This window comes from Gnatocerus cornutus, chromosome 3 (genome assembly GCF_029298725.1).
Source record: "Gnatocerus cornutus isolate USDA-ARS CGAHR chromosome 3, icGnaCorn1.1, whole genome shotgun sequence".
NCBI classification, from domain to species: Eukaryota; Metazoa; Arthropoda; class Insecta; order Coleoptera; family Tenebrionidae; genus Gnatocerus; species Gnatocerus cornutus.
The window spans coordinates 14,788,380-14,810,353 of NC_142235.1; the positions used below are offsets into that span (position 1 = coordinate 14,788,380).

The following is a 21,974-nucleotide window of genomic DNA, read 5'->3' on the forward strand; positions in this document are numbered from 1 at the left end:
AACGAGAATTTATAAAAGTACATAAAATTAACAGACTCTAAACAGAATTCATGAAAAATAATACTTCTAATAATTAGAAAAAAAGACTTTGAAGAATTTAAAGAAATTTTCCACACAAAATAGAGAAAATGTAGAAAATCCAAGAAGAATGTAAAAAAATATAATAGAACCAAAAAATCTGAGAAAAATGTAAAAAAAAGTATTAAAGTACGTAAGCTCAGAATAAAAAAAAACAGGAAAATGAGCAAAAACGAAAGAGAGACGAATCAAAAATATAATTTGATAAATTTTAAATTCCAAATATTTATGTATCTAGAAAAAATCCAAAGTTAATTATCTCTAAAATATCAAGATTTTAGAGAGAAAGTATCTAAATAAAATTTACAGAAAGTCGATAGAGCAAATACTTGTAAGGAATCTAGAAGAAACTAAAAGAAATTTCCAAAGACAATCTAAATGTTTTAATGAAATAAATATAACGAAACTAAAGAAAGAAAAAATTAAAAGAAGTATCTAGAAGATATCCAACGGGACTTAACAATTGGATTTATTCAATTACTCAAAAACGTTCCTTTTCACGGTAAATATTAACTAAAAGAACTCTAGAAATTGAAGTCGATTTATGCCTAAAGTCCGTTTTTTTTAAAAAAAAAAAACACCAAAACCGCACTCTCCCACCACTTTACATCCGGCAACGTCGTCGATGGTGACTTTTTGGTGATAAAATCGAATAGGTTAGTTGCTGAATTGACAATTTGAATACACAAAACAACCTTTCAGGCAGTGCCGAGTCTTTTCACTATTTAATCCTTTGATTTGCAATCCAACAGGGTGAAAAATAAACGTTTTTAAAGGAAACAGTGCGTAATTTTCAGAAATGTCAAAAATTTGACAATTATTTTTTCACCAGAAATCTCCCTAGGCAACGTTGCCGGTTGTAATGCATTGGAAGATTGCGGTGTTGGTGGTTTTAAAAAAAAAACGGATTTTAACATTGTTACTCTCCATGAACCCTTTTGATGACCCCCACCAGATAGCACAACTGCCGAACTCTAAAAAAACCTTTGTTTTAGAACCTCTGGTCCAAAACCTGTCAAACGCAGTTTTTGACACATGCGCGGAAAGAATCTAGTTTGTAGGGTCGTATTTTGGTTTTCTTTTATTTATTTTTGACGTTTTTCAATAAACAAAGGTGCGTATTTTGGAAAACTCTAAACTAGAATTCCCACAAATAACACATTCCCAATCGTTCCATTAAGAAGTTGCGATAAATCGGAAACCGGTCGCTCTAACCTCAAAACAAAGTAATGTCGCTTTCTTCCAGTGTTTGAAAAATGCAGCAAGACAACGCCAGAAGTGACATGAACGAGGGGGCGGGGGACCAAGGAGAATATGATAAGACTAAACTGATAGTGAATTATATTCCCCAGTTTGCCACGGAAGAGGATTTAGCTCTGATTTTCACCCCCATTGGAAGGGTGGAAAGTATTAAAATAATGCGAGATTATAACACAGGGTACAGTTTCGGGTTTGGTTTTGTGAAGTATTTCAACCCTGATGATGCTACTAAAGCCATACAGACCATCAATGGGATGAACTACAAGTCAGTGCCCCCTTTTCACCATCAAATTTACTTTCAAACTGTTCAATTTTAGGAATAAGCGTCTGAAAGTGTCGTACTCTCGGCCCCCCGGCACAGACATGAAAGACTCCAATTTGTACATCACGAATCTTCCCAAAGACATCACAGAGGAAGAGGTCCACAAGCTCTTCTGCAGCTATGGCGAAATCGTCCAAAAATCGGTCTTAAAAGACAAAATCACCGGAATGCCCCGTGGAGTGGCTTTCGTCCGGTACTTGTCCCCATTTAACCCCCCTCAGTAGCTTCATTGTTGTTTCGTAGGTTTTCCAAAGGCAACGAAGCCCAAGCCGCCATCGCCGATCTCGACGGAAAGCTCCTCGAAAACGCCATGCTCCCCCTAAGTGTACGAGTGGCGGAGGACCACGGGAGGCAAAAAGCGCAATACTTGGACAATTGGGGTCTGTCAATGCACAACAGGGGTAAGAGACGACGGTTCTGAGGGCCAACGAAAGTCGAGATTGTACGAAATCTCGACTTTGGGTTATGTCTCCTCCATATCGTATTAAATTGGCTTTTCGGGTCTTAGGTTTCATGCCGTTAAGAGGGGCGATGCCCTTCAGGAAACTGACACCTCCTGATAATTTGCAGAATAGGTCCCGGTTCCAAAATTACCACTCGAATAATGTGAGAAATATGGGAGCAGGCGATAACTATCTTCAAAATCCGTTCTATTGTTGAAGGATTGGAGTTGTGATGAAGTTGTATTTTGTTCTTTTTGTCAGCGTTGATTGTTTTGTTCCGATTTTTTTCTTTCTTTTCATTCATTGAGACGTTATTTTTATTTACAAAGTTGTATTTTTATTTTTTATACGATCAATTCACGGCGACACAGCTAATATAGTATAAATTTATTTATTTATCTTATACCTACTAATAGGAAATGCAATTTCATTGATCTGTGTACAGGTAAACACTGGCAGGAAACTTGTCTTATTAGTTCAGTTGATTTCGGGGTTCTTCTGCTCATAATATTACAAGTTTCTTGTTAACGTGTTCCACCTTAAGAAAAAACTTAACACTGTGACTGAATGATGAGATTTGTTTTTGAAAATTTGTGTTAATTTTTTTCTGTCGAGAAGTCAGTGTATACATGTATTTTTTTGTTTTAGAAGATGAGACTTATTTATAATTTACTAGTTTGAAGTGAATAAATTTTTAATTGATGTTACCAGTTCGTCTTTTAATTGCCCCCTTTTCTACTCTCTACGCCACTTTGTTCATCAGAGCCTGTTTTAATTAATTTTGTAAAGTCTAATTCAATTTAATCCCAATTTAATAGTCTATTTAATTTATTTATTAAACCTACTTGAGTAGTCCATGCACGGGACATTTTGACATTTCGTTGCACTTAAGACTACTCTAGTTTTTTTTTGTCCAATTTTAGCCCAATTAGTGTGATTTAGTTCATTTCTGTACCTAGTAAATTCAGTTTAGTCCAATTAGATACTCCTAACTCAGTTGTTTAAGTAATTAGTCCGTTTAGGTCAACCAATTTCACTTCATCTGATTGGTCAACATAATTAAGCTAATACTCTTGTCTCATTTAGCTACTTGAGTTCGGTACAATTGCGGCTACTTTAGTTTAACTTTTTAGCCTACTTTTTGAAGTCCAGCTTGTGTAGTTCTTTTTACCACTAATAACTAATTCTCTTGTTTCCTTTAACTAGTTCAGTTCGGTCCAATTGAATCTACTCTGATCAAATTTTAAACTATTTCTTAAGCAATAGTTACAATTGCTAGGTAGTTCTTTTCACCCATTTAGATTAACTAATTTCAACTAATTTCTTAACTAATCTAGTTTAAGTTAGTTAATCCCACTAAAACCCTGTTAATCCAAGATAAAACTAACTAATAATGCTCTTGTCTACTTTAGCTATTCCAGTTGGATCCCAGTGAATCTATTCGAGTCCAATTTCAGCTTACTTTTTGACCACCAGCAGTTAGTTTATATAACACAACTTGAGTAATACTTTTCACCCGTTAACTTTAACTTATTCCAACTAATTACCTTATGAATTTAATTCAAGTTAGCTAATCCACACCGACTGAAATTTTCTTAATCCATGACATAACTTCATCTAACTAATCCTCTTCGAATCTAACTACACTAGTTGGATCTCAGTAAGTCTATTCTATTGCACAATTTCTTGAAAACCAGTTAGCTTTTTTAACACAACGTTGGTAGTTCTATTCACCCATTTAATTCAATTAAAATAACTAATTCGTTAATTAATCTAATTCAAATTTAATTTAGCTAAGACTGAAATTATCCTAATCCTTGGTGCAACTTAATTTACCTATAATCCTCTCCAAATCTTGTCCAATTTAGCTACTCCAGTTGGATGCCGGTTAGTCCAATTTGTTTATTTAATTTAATTTAATTTATTTAATACGACATGCGTAGTTCTTTTTACCCACTTTACGTATTATGTAGTCTGATTATTATTATCTCTTTATATTTAATTCAGTTAAGTCAACTTTTGCTTCAATAATATCTAATTCTTGCGATTAAACCGTTTTTAACATAGTCTGCCTAATCCCTGAATAGTTGTGTTTTCCTAACTAATCCATTTATCTGCTTTAACTACTAATTCGATCGAATTGAGTCTACTCTGGTTAAACTTAATCAAATTTTAGTCTTTTTCTGGAAATCAAGTTAGCTTATTTATCACGACATAATTTTATCTAGTTTTTACAATTTTTTCACCCAGTTAGTTCATTCAATAAATTCATTTTTTTGTTTAGTTTAAACTATCTGAGCTAAGTAGTTCAATTTTCCATTTGCACTGTAGTTTCGTCTAACTAATCTAATTCAAGTTAACTAATCCCGATTAATAAGTTAACATCGATTTAACACGTAAAGTAGGCAACCAGTAATATACATCGAGCGACCTTGGCATTTATCTGTCAAAATCATGTGTTCTTGATTTGATCGTTCGAATGTCATACGGTCATACGTCAGCCTCCTGTCATAACAATGAGTGGTCGAGATATCTCTAATTAACAAATTAATATGAATTCCTGATAAAATGAAGCATAACCATTTCCTCGAATAATTCCCAGCCGGCAGTTAATAAAAAACAGCAGGTATTGATTTTCTCAAATTTACACAAAATCTCACATTTGTTTTAGCAAAAATGAACGAAACTTTGCAAGACCCCTCGGGGGCCACCATTGAGAACCTCTACCCAGCCCTGACTAAATGTTTTGCAATTATCATCTGTGGTTATTTTGCTGGTCGAATGAACATAATTTCAGAAACAGAAGCCAAAGGAATCAATATTTTCGTAGGCACGTTTTCGCTACCCTCGTTGATTTTCATGTCTCTGGCACAATTGGATCTGAGCTCTGTTAACTGGTCGTTTTTGTTGTCTATTCTTATAGCAAAAAGTGTTGTTTTTTTCTCCGTGTTGGTAGTCACGTTGTTGGTTGGTAGACCTGTTAATCTAGGCAGAGCTGGGATTTTTGCGATTTTTTGTACACAGAGCAACGATTTTGCGATTGGATATCCCATTGGTATGTATTGTAAACAGGGAATTTGTTCTAACTAGGATTTGTAGTGGCAGCACTGTACCAAAAAACCCACCCTGAGTACGCTTCATATCTATACTTAATGGCCCCCATCAGTTTGGCCATTCTAAACCCCATATCATTCGTTTTTATGGAAATCGGCCGCCGCCGAAACGGAGTTGGAGAAAACGTGCTGTTAGACGGTGATCTCACAACTGATAGCGTTCACAAACAAAGATTTAAAATGGTTGTGTCTGTAGCTAAAAGCATCTTCTTTAACCCAATAGTTTTCATGACCATCTTGGGGATTTTAGGGAATTTTATTTTTAGACATACAATCCCCTGTTACTTGGGGGAAGTCCTAGACACTCTAGGATCGGCGTTTTCAGCCAGCGCCTTATTCCTCCTTGGACTGCGGATGGTAGGCAAAGTCCACAAGCTAAGAGGCGCAACTCTTGTAGTTCCTGGTATTTTAATCATGGTGAAATTGTAAGGTACCACCCTATTAAAACCCTGTTTTTACCCAATTTTTTCCAGGATTGTTCTCCCTCTAGTTACTAGAGAGGTGGTGAGCATCGTCCACGCCGGTTACAATGCATCCGAAACTGTAGATCTCAGTACCTACGGGTTCTTGTATGGTACCTTCCCATCAGCACCCACAGTATTTGTTTTCGCATCTCAATATCTCGTGGATGTGGATCTCGTAAGTTTATACAGCCGCGGTTAAAAAATTGTGGGCATTTCACTAATAATGTTTGTAGATCGCTAGTGCCATGGTCGCTTGCACGTTTATCAGCGCCCCCTTGATGTTTGTATCCGCTAAGATGATAACCTTGACCAAGGCTGATCCTTCCGAGTATATTAAACAACTGGATTCTTTTACGCTAGATGTCAGTATTGTAGCTACTGTCGCCTGCTGTTGGGTTTTGTTCGTCTTCGTGTTGACGAAGAAGATCACGAGGCTGCCTCACAAAGTCACGGCTTGCTTGATTATTTCACAAGTACGTAATCCACAAGCTTCATTTTCTAGCATCAAGGGTGGCTATGAAATGTTAAAGAAATTTGCCGCTCATTACAAATGTGGGTTTAGATTGATGATTGTTTAACTGACATTTGTAGTTAAAATCAATCATATAGCAAAGTTTTGAAAAAAAAAACTCTTCTAGTTGTGGTTTGAAGTCTGGAAAACAAAAACTAGGACACAAAACCGTAACATTTTAAATAATTTTTAACATAGTTCGCTATAAAAACAAAGCGGCAAAATAGTGCATGACAGGAATTTCAGAGCCACCTTGATGCTAGAAACATTTTATACACTTCCAAAAGAAAATCTAAAAATCTAAGGAGAATTTGAAGACAAACTGAAAGAAAATAAAGACTCTAGAAAGAATTAAAAAAAACAGAAGAAAAAATCTAAACAGACTCAAGCGGAAGAAAAATCTAATAAAAGGAGAAAATAAAAATGTAAAAAGTTTAAACAGAACTTGTAGAGACTCTAAGAAGTCCAAAGCGCCTAATAATAAGAATACAGAGGATCGACAAATTATAGAAGATCTAAAATTAATCGAAAACGTATTAGAAGCTCCAAAGACAATCTAAGAAAAATCTCAAGAGAACTGGGAAACAAGCTCAAAGAATGTTTGAAGAAAACACAAAGCATAGAACAAAAATAAAGGAAATTTAAGCAAATTGGAAAGAAATCTAAACATACTCAAGAGACCTGAAAAAAAATGTAAAAAAGGAAAAAATAAAAACAATCTAAGAAAAATCTAAAAATAGAATGTAGAGGAGAGTCTCTTCAGAAAGTCCATAGCCCCAATAAAGAGAATCCAGAGGATCTACAGAAATTATAAAAGATCTAAAATTAATTTAAAACAATAAGAAGCTCTAAAGACAATTTTAAAAAAAATCTCAAGAGATTGGAAAACTAGCTCTAAGAATGTTTAAAGAAAACACAAAGAGAACGGACAAAATTCAAAGAAAATATAGAGACTAAACATAATGGAAAATATAAAGAAAATCGTAGTAGAATTTAAAAGAATTGGGAGAAAAAATCTAAACAGAGTCAAGAGGTCTGAAGAAAAATGTATAAAGAAGGTGAAAATAAAAGCATTAAAAGAAAAATCTAAAAAATTAAAACAGAATTTGGAGAGAATATGAAGAAAGTCCAGAGCCCTAATACAGAGAATCCAGAGGATCTACCGAAATTATAGGAAATCTAAAATTATTCTAAAACGAATAAGAAGCTCCAAAGACATTTAAGAAAAATCTCAAGAGAATTGGAAGACAAGCTCCAAGAATGTTTGCAGAAAACACAAAGAGAACCCACAAAGTTCAAAGAAAATATAAAGACTCTAAGCATCATGGAAAAAATCCCAGAAGAATTAAAAAAAATTGGGAGAAAAAATCTAACCAGAATTAAGAGGCCTGAAGAAAAATGTAGAAAAAAGGAGAAAATAAAAGCATCAAAAAAAAACTAAAAAGTTAAAACAGAATTTGGAGAGAATGTGAAGAAATCCAGAGCCCCAATACAGAGAATTCACAGGATCTACCGAAATTATAGAAGATCTAATATTAATCTAAAACAAAAAAATAAAAGAAAATCTTGAAAATTCAATAAAAATCGAGTTAGAATTTTAGGAAAATCCAAAGGAAATTTAGAGGAACCAAAGAAAATTTAATAATAATTTTGCAGTCTAGAAATATCTAGAAAATCCAGAGAGAATTTAGAAACAAATCCGAAGTATCCGAAGAAATTATGAAAGAGTATTTGGAAAATATAAGAATTTAAAGAATATAAAAATTCAAAGATCTGAAAAAATATCAATTCTAATTCTTGAAAAATTAATCAAATTATTAGAATACAGTATCTAAAACAATTAATAAGAATTAAAAACTCTATTTAAAATTAAAAAAACTAAAAAAAAAAAAGAACGATTACTAATTAATGAAAATTGAAGGTTTTAAAAAAGCCAAACAAAATATACGTAGAATCAGACAGAATTTAAAAAGAATCTAGAAAGAATCCAAAACGAATTTTGAGAATCTAGACAAACCATGCAGAATCTGAAAAAAATATAAAAAGAATTTCAAGAAAAATGAATAAGAATTTAAGCAAGAACAGAACCGAGAATTTAAGAAAAATTTAAAGAGAAAATTGGAGACTTGAAAGAATGTAAGTTAAATCTAAATAGAACCACAGACAAAAAATTTCAAGAAATGCCAAAAGAGAAATAATAGATAATAATCCAAACCCATTTTAAGGATCCCAGGGCCTCAAGCCACCCTAATCCGCCTCTGAGTACCCATAGATTATGATACAAGTCCGATAAGTGCGTTATAACACCCCGAGAAACCGTAAGGAACCACGAATAATATAACTTGACTCCATTTTGCAGCTCTTCAGTTGCCTGGGCGCCATCTTGTGGAACACCCTTCACCAGAAGACAGGTTGGCTGGGGATGTTCCAGTCATCCCTCTTTATAACAGGAGTGTACAGTACAAGACTGTGGACCACAGTCCTGGCCGTAACTCTCCTCTTCTTACAATGCAGGAGTTTGTGCTACGTGTTGAAACTTCAGCCTGTCTTCTTCGTGGTCGGCTGGGGGATCCCCATAACCTTGACTGTCTTATTGTTACTATTTGAAACCAAAACGCACCTTCCGTTGGATAAAAGAAACCCGAATTTCGTGTACGGAACCCCACAAGCCATCATCGCCATTACTCTTCTAGTGTTGTGCTTCATTGGTATGTATCGCCCCTCAACTTCTTTTATAATGGCTGTTGGTGTTTTAGTTACCGTGGGTTGTTTGATTTTGCAACAACGCCACCAACGCCGCTTCACGCGTTACTTGGATTTAGCTCAAGATGTGTCGGCGGATCCAGACCAAGAGCCCTCACCATCTAGTAGTACTGAAGTTGAAACTAACATCGAAGGGCCGGGAACTAGTTCAAGTCCTGAAATAAACCACAAATGTGGGGCCTTGCCTACAATCACCGAAGGGTGTTGTGAAGAGAGCCCCGTTGTTGACATTGAAGATCTCTTCGGTGTTGCCACCACCAGTGATGTGAAGAATCTCCTACCAGCGACCGACGAAGGCCTGTGTCCTTCGCGCTTCGGTTGCCACGGCCCCAAACGCCGACAGTGTGAAGGCATAGTCCGGCAGTACCAAGAACAAGTTGATGACGATCTTGAGTATATCGAGGAGGAGCCGGAGTCGCACGAACCCCAATTTTTGAGACACACTGTATTGCTGATTCTTCTGCTGTGCTCGATGTTTGTGGGCTTGGCGTTGTCCATCTGGACCTTGGTCATGGAGCAGATTTCTGGGATCTACGTCGAGTTGTCCTTCCTGGACGCTACTTTGAATTTCGGGCAGAGTATTATAGTCTTCGGGATTTTCGGTCTTGATATGAAGGAAGTGGCATTGCCGCTGTTGAAACTGAAGAGGTTGATATGGACTGGTGCTAATACTTTAGTACTGCCATCCTGGCACGAACTGAGCCCGGAAACTCGGCATATTTGTGACCAGTTCGTTACGCACCACCTCCAGAGTTGCCGGAGTACCATCGCTTCGGATAAACGCTGGAGGATTAAAGTCTACAAGAACGTTTTCACCGGACAACGATTTGTTGATTGGCTCATTGAAGTGGGTCTGGCTAGAGATAGAGTGGAAGCAGTGAACTACGCCAGACATCTGATCGAGGGAAAAGTCTTGAAGCATATTAACGGAGTTTATCATTTCTATGATAGGAATCTGTTGTATAGTTTCGTTTAAGCTTTCATTGTTTGTTATTGTTTAAGCCAAAGAAGTATTTTTATATCAGGTTAGTGAAGCAACGAACTGGATTTCTCAATCTTTGTAAGTATATTTCTTGGAACGGGTGTTCAAAGGTGCTGTGGCATTGTTACCAAGCTAAGATTGTTTTATTTTGGTATTTGTATTACGCCATATTTTGATTAGCACAATGTAGGCGGAATTCTATTAAGTCTGCAAAAGACAATATATAAGTGTGATTGTTGCAAATACAACATAATGTTAGAGGCGTTCATATTCTTATTTACCACAACTTCACTTTAGATTTTGTTTTCTTTCATGTCCTCCTCTTAGACTCCTTAGATCTCTTTAAAATTGTATTGAAAACGCTTCGATTCCTCAGATTCCCCTTAAATTCTTGACATCTCAGTGATATTCCCCTTATATTTCCTTATTATTTATTTGTCCAATTGCCCTCAAGTTTCCCTTACATGAATTAAACTGTCTCTTGATTTTTTTACTTTCTTAAATTCCTCGCATTCTCACATACTCCTCGGATTAGCCTCACATATTCTTTCAATTTTCCCACAAGTTCTTTCCAGCTTCTCTTTATTTCACGAAATTCTTAGATTATCTTCGCATTCTCCTTAAACCCTTGAACTTTTTTAATTTCCCCTGAAATTCTTCATAGGTGCACATCAGATTCCTTGGTTACCATCGACTTACTCACAATCTCATTCTTTTTAGATTTTTCAGATGCTCCTCAAATTCGTTAGTTTCTCTTCAAATTTTGTGTATTCTTATTCATATTCCCCTTAAATTATTCTGTTTTCTTCAACTTCCCCACAAGTTCGCTTTCTTTAAAATTTTCCTCTCAGATTATCACAAATTTCCTCAAATTATGTTTCAAACGCTTCGATTCCTCAGATTCCCCTTAAATTACTTACAATTTCAATGATATTCCCCTTAAATTTCCTTCACATTTTTCTCAATTTGCCCTCAAGTTCCCCTTAGATGAGTTAAACTGTCTCTTATTTTTTTTTTTAGTTTTTTCACTTCCTCACACTTCTCGGATTAGCCTCACATTTTCCTTCCATTTTCTCGTTCGCGCCAGATTCTCATTGTTTCATTCTTAGTTCTTAGATTATCTTCACATTCTCCGTGAACTCTTTTTAAATTCCTCTTGAAATTCTTCTCCAATGCTCGTTAGATTCCTTAGTTCTCCTGAAATTCCTCATATTCTCAGTCATATTCCCCTAGATTATCGTTACATGTTTCTGAGATTTCCCTTAATTTTTTTTATTCCACAAAATTTTCCTTTTAGATTAAACTCACATTTTCCTTATTAGATCTTGATACATTCTCACTTATATCCTCTTTCGATTCATTAGTTTCTCCTCAAATTTCTTATATTCTAACTCATATTCCCGAGATTATCCTTGCAGTTTTTTCCAATTTTCCCAAAAATTCACTTTAGATTTTGTTTTCTTTGAAATTCTCCTCTTACAACTACATTATCCCCACACTCTCTTTAGATCTCTCACAAAATCTCCCTGAAATTGTATCTCAAATGCTTCCATTCCTCAGATTCCCCTGAAATTACCACAATCTCAGTCATATTCTTCTTAGATTTCCTTCACACTTCCCTTAGATGAGTTAAAGTCTTGATTTTTCTACTTTCTTGAATTCCTCGCATTTTCACATTATCTACAGATTACTCTCACATTTTTTTTCCATTTTCCCACATGATCTAAATACTTAGATAATCTCCATATTCTCTTTAAATTTCCCCTGAAATTTTTCCCCACTGCTCGTTAGATTCCTCACTTTCTCAATCATATTCCTCTAGATTTTCCTCACATTTAACTGAGATTCCCATTAAATTCTTTTTAGATTAAACCGTGGAGTAAACTCACATTCTCTTTACATTTTAATACATCCTCTCTCATATTCTCCTCTTCTAAAGTTTTCTATAGATTTTTCAGCTTCGTTAGTTTCACCTCAAATTTCTTATATTCTTACTCATAATCCCCTGAGATTATCCTTACAGTTTTCTTCAATTTTCCCGCAAATTCGCTTTAGATTTTGTTTTCCTTGAAATTCTCGTCTCACAATTATGATTATCCTCCCACTCTCCTTAGATCTCTTCCCAAATTCCCCCTGAAATTCTATTTTAAACGCTTAGATTCCACAGATTCTCCTGAAATTACCACAATCTTAGTCAAATTCTCCTTAGATGAGTTAAATTGTCTTGATTTTTTTTAGTTTCCTAAATTCCTCGCATTCTTACGCATTCCTCGGATTAGCCTCACATTCTCTTTGCTTCATGAAATTCTTACATCATCTTCACATTCTCCTTAAATTCTGTCCAGATGCTCGTTAGATTCCTTAGTTCCCCTGGAATTCCTCATTTATAGTCGTACTCCCCTAGATTATAGTCACATTTTTCTAAGATTCCCCTCAAATTCTCCTCTTTGAATAAACTCACGCTCTCCTTAGATATTAAAACATTCTCACTCATATGCCCTTCTTCCATGTTTCTCTTATACTCCTCCGATTCTTTAGTTTCTCCTCAAATTTCTTGGATTCTTATTTATATTCCCCTGAGATTACATTGTTTTCTTCGATTTTCTTCACATTGAGCCTCATTTGCCCTCAAGTTTTCTTTATATCCTGGATAAATTGGCGAATTCTATAAGTCTGCAAAAGATAATTTATAGCAAAAAGGACACCAGACTTATTAAGTTTAAAAATTTCTGAAGAACTTCAGTTTTTATTGTGTGAAATTCCAAAATTTCGATATCACATCTTGAATTGACAGTACAAATCGAATCCCCCTACTTAAAGAACGGGTAAACAAAGCACACCTCAGTAAACATTATCCATATTATTACATACTAATTACAATTATTATAAAAAAAGTTTTTGAATTACTGAACGAAAACAACAAATTAATACACTTCTCCTTATTTATATAAAAACAAAATTATGTACAACCGCCGACCTTGGAGATTCAATCCTCTCAAGTCTCGTCGTGTTACTCCACTTCCGGAGGCTCTGGTTGACTTTCCATATTGATGGCATTCACCACATTCATCGCTTCCTTTTCCAGATGGTCCAGAGATGTTGTTTTCACCTCTTCCTCTGGTTGCTGCTCGTCCTCTTCAACACACGTGCTCCTCACGTCTTCAATTCGAATTTCCGGCATAGATATAGTCTCCTCACCATTGGGTACTTCTTCAGGTCCAGTCTCTTCCTCTATCACTTCTTCCGCGTTCTCTTCGAGAACGTCGCCATCAGTCTCTTTAGTTACTTCCTCTGTTGGGGGCTCTTCTGCAGGTTGCGGCTGGTCCTCTTCAACAAGAGGAGTGTCGTTTTGATCAGGATTCTGCTCCTCCACTGCGTTTTCAATGGGAGGCTCCTCCACAGTGGTTTCAATGGAAGGTTCCTCCACAGTGTTCTCAATAGGAGGCTCCTCCACAGTGTTCTCCTCAGTTGCCACGTTTTCAGAAATTATCAACCCTCGTAACGGATCTCCAGGTTCTTCTTTCTTGGAGCTAACATCTTCAGGAGGTTGCAGCGTGATTTTGATCACCTCCAGCCCCCCAGAGGTGGTGTTAGTTTCGTCGATGCTATGCACTTCAGTTATAACCGGTTTGACCAGTTTGATTTTTTTGAATTTTTCCATTTGGGGCAACGGAGGCTTCGCGCTGGTGATAATAATGGGGCTGTTGCAATTAGCCGGATCCAAAGAGTTCTCCAAGTAGTGATCCTCGTCGCTATAATCGATGAGATTTTCTTCGACATCAATAGGCTCAGTTTTGATTTCATCGACGTCCAGCAGAGGATCAGTTTGGGCGTTGGGCACCGGTTTCGGCGGGTTGGTGTAATCAGTGTGGTAGTACTTCGGGATTTTCACGTTAGGACGAGACCTGGTGCCTTTCCGGAAGGAAAACACTGGTGGAGGAGACTGCAAAAGAACAAATAATTGGTTGCGTTGTCTTGGGGTTACTTACAGGCTCCCGCTGCTCGGAGTACTTCCGTTTCCGTAGTCTCCTCGTCAACGGTTTCTTCACCGGTTGGTACTGATATTTGTTTTCCTTCGGCTTCACGATCGTACTCGGCGGCTTTCTTTCTTCAGCCGCTTCTTCGTACAGAGGTTCTAACAGATCTAGAGGGTCCAGGAGGTCGTCGTCATAGTCATGACTAGTGGACTCGAAGTTGTTCGTTTGAGTAAAAATCGGATTCTTCTTCAGAGGAAAGGATTGGTGGTGGAGTTTCTCCTTCTCGTGTTGAAACTTCTTCTTGTCTTTATTATGATTGTGGTTGTCGTTCTTTTGGGAATGCTCCTCTTGGTTTTCCGGCGGTGTTGACTTCCCGGCCAAACCTTTGATCTGAAAGAAACGATGAGACTTGGAGAGGTGGTTCAACAGGACTTACTTTTAGTGCTTCGGCAACTGTTAGTAGTTCCTCCAGTTTGTTCTGGAAGATGTGGACTTCCCCGGCGTACATGAAGTCGCACAAAGATTTCAAGATCCAGAATGGTATGTCCCTCATGAAGAGCACCGGGTGTTGGAAAGGACTAATTCCACTTAAAATCTCTTCGAAGTACGGACTGCACGATGAAAGAATGAGCTAGAAAATTGGACTTAACTTCACAGGTTAAAGGGGGTGTGGGATCTACCCTATGGCACTTCAGTGTTTTTCCTTCAGCGGCCAAGGTAACATCGACATACTGCTCCTTCGAGAGGATGTTCGGAAACGCCGTCTGCATGTTAGAATGATGGCTGTTCCATCTCAAACACATCTCTTCGTTAACCGGCGACGGCGGCGGTTCCACATGTTTCGTCACTTTCGGGTTCTGCTGCCTCGTCACCTTTAACTTCGTCGGAGAGAGCGGTTGGCTCTTTAGCGGGCCAGCCGCTCCAGAAGCTATTTTCTCCTGCGCCGCCACTTTACTCAACCGGTCTTGCAGCGGCATCGAATCTACAACGTTTCTCATTGAGTTATAATATTTCCAACATCTTTCTTTTGTTCCTACAGCTCCCTGTGGACTCACCCACGCTACTTTGACTGTCTTGTTCCAAACTATCACAAGACCCTTTTTCGACTTTACAATTATAATTGACGCGTCTACGCGTACGAAGGTTACCGCGGTCGTAGTCGTGGGGTTTGCCGAAAATGTCGTTTTTTAGACGCCGCCAACGACGGATGTTGGCCTCGCTAATGCCGTAGCGGGCTTGGGCTTCTTTATTACCGTTCTCTTCGGCGAAGATCACCACCGACTTCTTCAAGTCGAGGTCGTAGGCGTTGTAGAGGTGGCGGCTGTACCGGTTTTTACGGCGCATTTTGGGGGGCCACGGTTACGGCGGTTTTAGCTAGAGAAAGAGCGGGGAGGTTACGTAAAGGGGGGCGATGCCGCGGGGGTTTTTAGCGAGTTTGGGTCGCTCGCGTCGAACTCTACCACGTCTAGAGCAGTTTGGACGTTCGAAGCCGTAAATTGTGCCGTACAATGTTTTTTCCACAGTCGCGGCCAGGTTATTTTAATCGGCAATTTTGGCATTTTTAAAATTTGAGTGGGTCTATGCAGTAGTACCATTCTGACATTTAAAAATTGAAATTGTCAGGTGACTTTTTGTGACAATTTCTGATAAACAAAGGACTTTTGGCGTCTAGAATAATTTTATCGCGACTGTAATTGAATTGTAAAATATCTTTTATTTACGACTGGCCGAAAATTAGGTGGGTTTGCACAAAAATTAGGTGGTTTTGCACAAATTTTAGTTCAAAAAGTAGGCGACATCTACACGTCATTTTTCCTGCATAGTTTTTGTATTCTCGCCAAATTTAAAATGCGGCTCTGTGATTGGTCGTTCAGCAGAGCGAGATACACAATTCCTGCGGAATGCTAACAAGAACTGTCAAATTGTCACCAAATTCTAGGAGCATCAGCAATAAACTTATTTTGTTATTAATACTAAAAAAAAAAGTCAGTTGCTTGTGGAGCCATCTGATAATCAACATTGACATGAATCCATTACAGGTATCTAACTTATCCAGTTCAAACCCTGCTAATTTCTAAAATTGCTCCATTGTAAATCGTTAAATTCTTTGCAGGAAAAATGACGTATAGTGCCTATTGGACATTTTTGCTTAGATACAATCAGGTGTCAAATTTATTTATTTTGACATTTGATGCCAGATGATTTTTAATTAACTTTTCTTATAAATTAGTAAGATAAAACAATCGTAGACAAAATGTAAGCTACACGTTTAAAGTCTCTTCTTGGCGACTTCAATTCTGTTATAAAATGTCGTTTATCTACGATCTTGCAAAAAGTAAAAGTAACCATTTACACTTTTTATTTAGAGACAATCAACTAACAAATTTTATTTATTTTGACATTTGATGACAAATGATTTGTAATTAACTTATAAATTAGAAATGGAAAACAATCGTATATAAAATGTTGTAAGCTACACGTTTAAAAAGTCTCTTTTTTACGACTTCAACTCTGTTATAAAATGTCGTTTATATACGATCTTGCAAAAAGTAGATGTTTTAGCACTATTTTAGTTCAAAAAGTAGAAATTTACAATTTCAGCGTCCAATTTTATTTATTTTGATATTTGATAACATATGATGTTTAATTAAGTTTTCTTATAAATTAGAAATGGAGAATAGTCGTAGATAAAATGTTGTAAGCTACACGTTTAAAAAGTCTCTTCTTGGCGACTTTAATTCTGTTATAATATGTCTTTTATCTTCGATCCTGCAAAAAGTAAATGTTTTTGAACTACTAAAATTCAGAAAGTAATTAAATATTTACACTTTTTATTTAGAGACGATCAACTATTAAATTTTATTTATTTTGACATTTGATGACAGATAATTTTCAATCAACTTTTCTTATAAATTAGAAATGGAGAACAATCGTACATAAAACGTTATAAGCTACACGTTTAAAAAGTGTCTTCTAGGCGACTTTAATTCACTTATAATTATAAACTGTCTTTTATATACGATCTTAAAAAGTTGATGTTTTTGCACTATTATTTTAGTTCAAAAAGTAACTATTGACACTTTTTGTTTAGAGGCGATCAGCTGTTAAACTTTATTAATTTTGACATTTAATGACAATTGATTTTTAATTAACTTTTCTTATAAATTAGAAATGAACAATCTTAGACAAAACGTTGCAAGCTACCGTTTTCAAAAGTCTCTTCTTGGCATTCGTGGTTTTTAAAAGACTCATGCAATAAAGAATGACTTTTTGAACTAGCATCTTAAATAACTAGTAAGTTGTCAAATTATGATCATTTTATTGTGATCCAATAAATTTCCATTCGCAGTTGGCTTTGAGAAAAAATTTAATGTCGTAACTTACACCACCGCAGCAGTTGTGATGAATGAAAACTAAATATTTGATAGATTTGACAGTTTTCGACCAAGAAATCGAATTACGTTCAAATTGTATGGCCTGCCTATACGTCATTTTTCCGGCGGAGAGCTTACAAAAGAGCAATATTAAGACATCAGCAAGATTAAAAAGGGATAAGTTAGATATCTGTATTGAATACCTGTCAATTTTTATTGCTAATGCTTTGATAAATGTGACAGTTCCTTTTTGACATTCCGCAGAAATTGTAGGAGTTTAAAAAAACAACATTGCATAAACGACCAAAAATAAAGTTGTATTTTAAATTTGGCGCCTACAAAAATTCTCTGCAGGAAAAATTAGGTTCACAATGATAATTTACTAAAACGATTGTTACAAAAGATTATTGCAGTTAGGAAAAATTTTGTATGCAACAGGAGGTAAAAGTGCCTTTTAGCACAGCGTGTCAATCTTAGGTATAGTGATAAAACGACTCGCTTCTGCCCCTAGTTGCATAAGTAGCTATTGAATGCCATTTGAATAAATTGACGGAATGTGAATATTGGAGGTGACTTTTGCCGGTGCAGTACATGAGTGTCCCCAAGACGCATCGATTTATTGCCTAATAAAAAATGCATGCGTCATTTAAACATGTCCATACAAACAAACCACATTTGCTTCATTCAAATCTCGCGCCACATCATCCGTCACCTATCTGTCACTTTCAACCAGCGACCCCCAAACGTGATTGTAAACAAACCGGCCTGAGACCCGTCACTGTAAAAAAATGCCGAAAACGTACCAATATCTTCCCACGAGCTATCTTCAGGATCATCAGCTAGAGCCCCCCGACTAACTTTCTCTTTAAGAGCGTACTGACACTTCTTCCACTTGTTTTTAACTTCTTGTAAAGTGCGCTTTTCAATACTGACGCCGTTCACTTTTTTCAAAATGTCCATCCACGCCTTCTGCCTGATCCATCTGTTGGTCGCCCTCTTGGCGAATTTCCCGTATAAAACGTTGTAGTGTGCTTTGACGGAGTCGACAAGGACGTCGACTTCGTCAGTGGAAAAATTGCTCTTCCTCGGTTTCCTGGGGATCGACCAATCGGCCATTTTGTTTAGCACTCGACCGGCGGAAGAACGAGGAAAACCAGCACGCCATTAACTAGGTTACGAAAGAAACCGTCTAAAACCACACCGATTCACCCCTGCAACCATCGACAACCATTCCAAAACCAACCAGAGTTCTAGAAAAGTCGACACAAAACACGCTGGCTAGATCCAAGCTAGCCTCGATATTAACAATAAAACTGTACCAGCGGTACCCAAACAGTCACCACTCTGCACGCATTCTTACAACACACACCACCGCAAAACCCTCGAAATTGCCTCGACACCCCCTCAAACAGCCCTAGAAATTGGTAGAGTGTCCCCCCGTCGGCGGAGAAATGCGCCACTTGACATAACCTTACCATGTGGGCCTCTCTTGGCGTCGCGCATAAATCAAACCGATTTTCGCACAAAAATCACCCGAAATCAAGCAACCACGACGGTTTAACCGCAAACCGCTCGGTTTCAACCGTTGCAACCGTAAATAAACACTTGTATCGGCTGGAGGTAAATATACGAACCGACGGCCACGAGCGTCTGTGGCTCTCAAAAGTTGCAACGACACCACGACATTAAAAATTTAAAATGATTATTCCCTCAATTAATCGATCCTGCGAGTTATTCCCACAGCTTCATTAAAATTGATCAAACGAGAAAAAGCGCCATTTTCAAACCTGGATCTTCCTCGAACTTTACATCCAGGAATTGCGTAATGGGGCTGAAATCATCGGCCTGACGACCTCGAGCCAAGGCCACGGAATGAAGGTCAGGCAAGTGGTTATGTGGCATGTTGACCTTGGGCGGACCGTCCATTCCCGTGGAGATGCTACCCTGGAAGACACGCCCATTACCACGTGGGTGCGCTGCTATTGGTGCGTTCAAACGAAGTGTTATGGCAACGAGGGAACGCGCCAATGGGAGACCAGGAGCAAGGGTATGCGACGAGGGTGTCACCATTGTAATAATTTCAGAAAACAATAGAAATTATTAATGAGGTTTATTTACCTTGCAGTGTAGGCTGCGCTGCGCGCAGCGCCACCTTATCCCTCCGCACTGCCGTTTTTTATGCACCGTGTACATGTACCCTTTATGAATGACTTTCATCCCCCCCTTGTTGGACTTGATGACCTCCACCTGGTCCTCCATTTCTGTAAATAAAACGCACCACAATACAAATCGTGCCATTTTTATGTTTTTTAGTGTTGCGGAGCGGCCCCTGCGTTTGGGAACCGCTCGTCGGCCGGGGACCTAAATATAGAACATGTCGGGAGATCAATAAAGTTGCCGTTTTCGTTAAATTTGGTTTTGAGGTAATGACGGCCTTACGGTGTGTAATTCTCGCTGAAAATAAAGTCAAACTTGAAAGGGTGTTTTACCTGAACGGGGGGTCCGAGTTTGGACGTTTTTCGTTGGGGATATTTTGGAAATATCCTAAAAATACTCACGCAAAATGGAACTACCGGCTTTATGTCGGACCTCAAAACATACTGCGCTATATTTAGATGGCCTTATTAACCTCAAAGGGACCAATGTGAGTCGAGATCGGCGTTTTGGGCGCAAGCGAAATTGTGTGCTTGATTTCAAGACGAAGAAATGGGAATATTTGACGGCGTTGCTTTATTTGATTGCGTTTAAGAGCGATGGGGTTTTTGAAAATTAATTATCGCGCCCTTAATTAAAAATTTTAATTTTTAAGTTTTTGTGTGCAGACGACAAAGCATCAAAAATCAAAATTAAGCTTGCGGCTGTTATTCATTATTAGGAAAATGCTTAAATATTTAAAACCTGTACATATTTTTTTATAAAAAGAATTACAGTGACGAACAAAAAATTAAAACAACAAGGTTTTCTGTTCATTTAAATTTCTGCTCTAGTTTTCCATGACTTCGTTACGTCATTTTTAATGTCGCAGCATAGTTCAGACGTTGCTGGTGAATTGTCAATTGTCAAAAAATAGATGTAGTTTTGCATTTTTTCGCTTCATTTTTTTAACGATTTGTAGTGACTCAACATTAAAAATAGTGTTATAATAAAAATTCACTAAAAATCGTTTAGGAATGAAACTTATGTGCCAACTCGTATGTTAGGTCGATTTAAAGAAGTAAAGAAAAATCCTAAATTTAATTTCTAATGTAGAAAATAAACTCCTTGGAGTGGCTAATTGTAACACAATATCATTCAGCAACTTCTTTTAAAATTTATTTTATCCTAGTCATTTTAGTTTTGCAATCCAAGTTTGTTTATCAAATTTTTTGAATATCGCGCGCCTGTAATTTGAGTATCAGATGAGGAACCATATGACACAATAAATTGCTATATTTTAGTGATGAACTTGGTAACTTTGCTTTTATCACCAGAAAGTTGTGGTGTACGAAATTTGAATTTATAATTTTTGTATTTTGGTCATGTATGAGTCTCATTAAAGCATTGTTTTTAAATTATTTCTGATTCTTCAGAACACTCCTTAACGCACTGTTTTAAGAGTTGGTATTCCTGTCAACTGTTTGTCTTAACTATGAGATTTATACAATAATTATCGTTATTTGTTGACAGTTGACATTTTCACCAACTTAACTGTTTTATTGAAATATTCCCAAATAAAAAAACGTTTTCAATTCTCTGATTCTTTAGGAGACTTTTTAAAGCACTGCTTTGAGATTTGGTATTCCTGTCAAAACTGGAGGACTGATCTAATAAATTAATGCCATTTGTTTTTTAGGCCACTTTCACCAACTTAACTTTTTTAGCAAAAAATCCCTAAATGGAAAGAACGTTGAAATAATGTTTTAACGTCAAAAATAGTATAAACCAATCTAATAATTCGATTCTAGAATTTAAGCTTTATTAAAGCATTGCTTTTCAATTGTTTCTGACTTTTCAAGAGACTTCTTAACGCACTGTTTTGAGATTTGGTATTCGTCTCTTAACTAGGGGACTGATCCAATAATAATTAACGCTATTTGTTGACAGTTGCCACTTTTGCCTACTTCAATAATAGGAAAATATCCCTAAATGGAAAGCACGTTAAAATAATACTTCAACGTCAAAAATAGTATAAAACAATCGAGCAATTCGATTTTATAATTTTTTTATTTCGGTGCTGTAAAAGTTTTATTAAAGCATTGCTTTTCAATTATTTTTGAATTTTCGGCGATTTCTTAACGCACTGTTTCGAGAGTTGGTTTTCCTGTCAATTGCTTGTCAAAACTATGAAATTCAACAAATAATCAATGCCATTTGTTGACAGTTGACACTTTCACCAACTTAACTGTTCTAGGAAAATATCCCTAAATAGAAAACACGTAAAAACAATGCGTTAACGGAACAAATAGTATGTATAGGTAAAATAGACGGAAAATTTGAGTTTTACTTTTTTATTTCGATGCTGTAAGAGTGTCATTTAAGCATTGTTTTCAATTGTTTCTGATTTTTTAGGAAACACCTTAAAGCACTGTTTTGAGAGTTGGTATGCAATTAAAACTGGGGACCGATCCAATAATTAACGCTATCCTTTGATCGTTGACACTATTACCAACTTAACTTTTCTAGGAAAACGTTTAAAAAAGTTAAAATA

The 21,974-nt window shown here is 36.8% G+C and overlaps 3 protein-coding genes across 9 annotated transcripts; 2 read left to right on the forward strand and 1 right to left on the reverse strand.

Annotated features, from left to right (window-relative positions):
• Window positions 1-1,098: 1,098 nt before the first annotated feature.
• LOC148177336 (sex-lethal homolog) lies at window positions 1,099-2,810 on the forward strand. 2 transcript variants are annotated; one of them, XM_088032327.1, is made up of 5 exons: window positions 1,099-1,192; window positions 1,325-1,603; window positions 1,656-1,853; window positions 1,904-2,061; window positions 2,169-2,810. In XM_088032327.1, exons 2-5 carry the CDS (start codon window positions 1,335-1,337, stop codon window positions 2,318-2,320), a joined length of 777 nt encoding a protein of 258 aa, XP_087888453.1. In that variant the 5' UTR covers window positions 1,099-1,192; window positions 1,325-1,334; the 3' UTR covers window positions 2,321-2,810. The 2 variants fall into 2 exon arrangements, with proteins under 2 accessions (XP_087888453.1, XP_087888454.1); XM_088032328.1 differs by having other exon boundaries at window positions 2,231-2,319.
• A 1,718-nt stretch (window positions 2,811-4,528) lies between these two features.
• Window positions 4,529-10,199, forward strand: anchor (integral membrane protein GPR155 homolog anchor). The gene is made up of 7 exons (XM_088032282.1): window positions 4,529-4,729; window positions 4,775-5,158; window positions 5,203-5,641; window positions 5,690-5,855; window positions 5,914-6,153; window positions 8,551-8,899; window positions 8,948-10,199. Exons 2-7 carry the CDS (start codon window positions 4,780-4,782, stop codon window positions 9,928-9,930), a joined length of 2,556 nt encoding a protein of 851 aa, XP_087888408.1. The 5' UTR covers window positions 4,529-4,729; window positions 4,775-4,779; the 3' UTR covers window positions 9,931-10,199.
• A 2,582-nt stretch (window positions 10,200-12,781) lies between these two features.
• LOC148177338 (uncharacterized) lies at window positions 12,782-19,907 on the reverse strand. Of its 6 annotated transcripts, XM_088032307.1 has the most exons (7): window positions 19,777-19,907; window positions 19,406-19,548; window positions 19,075-19,231; window positions 14,594-14,895; window positions 14,350-14,544; window positions 13,926-14,303; window positions 12,782-13,879 (listed from the first exon to the last, which is right to left on the reverse strand). In XM_088032307.1, the coding sequence occupies exons 2-7, from the start codon at window positions 19,544-19,546 to the stop codon at window positions 12,947-12,949; spliced, it is 2,106 nt and encodes a 701-aa protein (XP_087888433.1). In that variant the 5' UTR covers window positions 19,547-19,548; window positions 19,777-19,907; the 3' UTR covers window positions 12,782-12,946. The 6 variants fall into 6 exon arrangements, with proteins under 6 accessions (XP_087888433.1, XP_087888434.1, XP_087888429.1 ...); XM_088032308.1 differs by lacking the exons at window positions 19,075-19,231; window positions 19,406-19,548; window positions 19,777-19,907 and adding exons at window positions 14,969-15,287; window positions 18,763-18,978; XM_088032303.1 differs by lacking the exons at window positions 19,075-19,231; window positions 19,406-19,548; window positions 19,777-19,907 and adding exons at window positions 14,951-15,287; window positions 18,763-18,978.
• Between the last annotated feature and the right edge of the window lie 2,067 nt (window positions 19,908-21,974).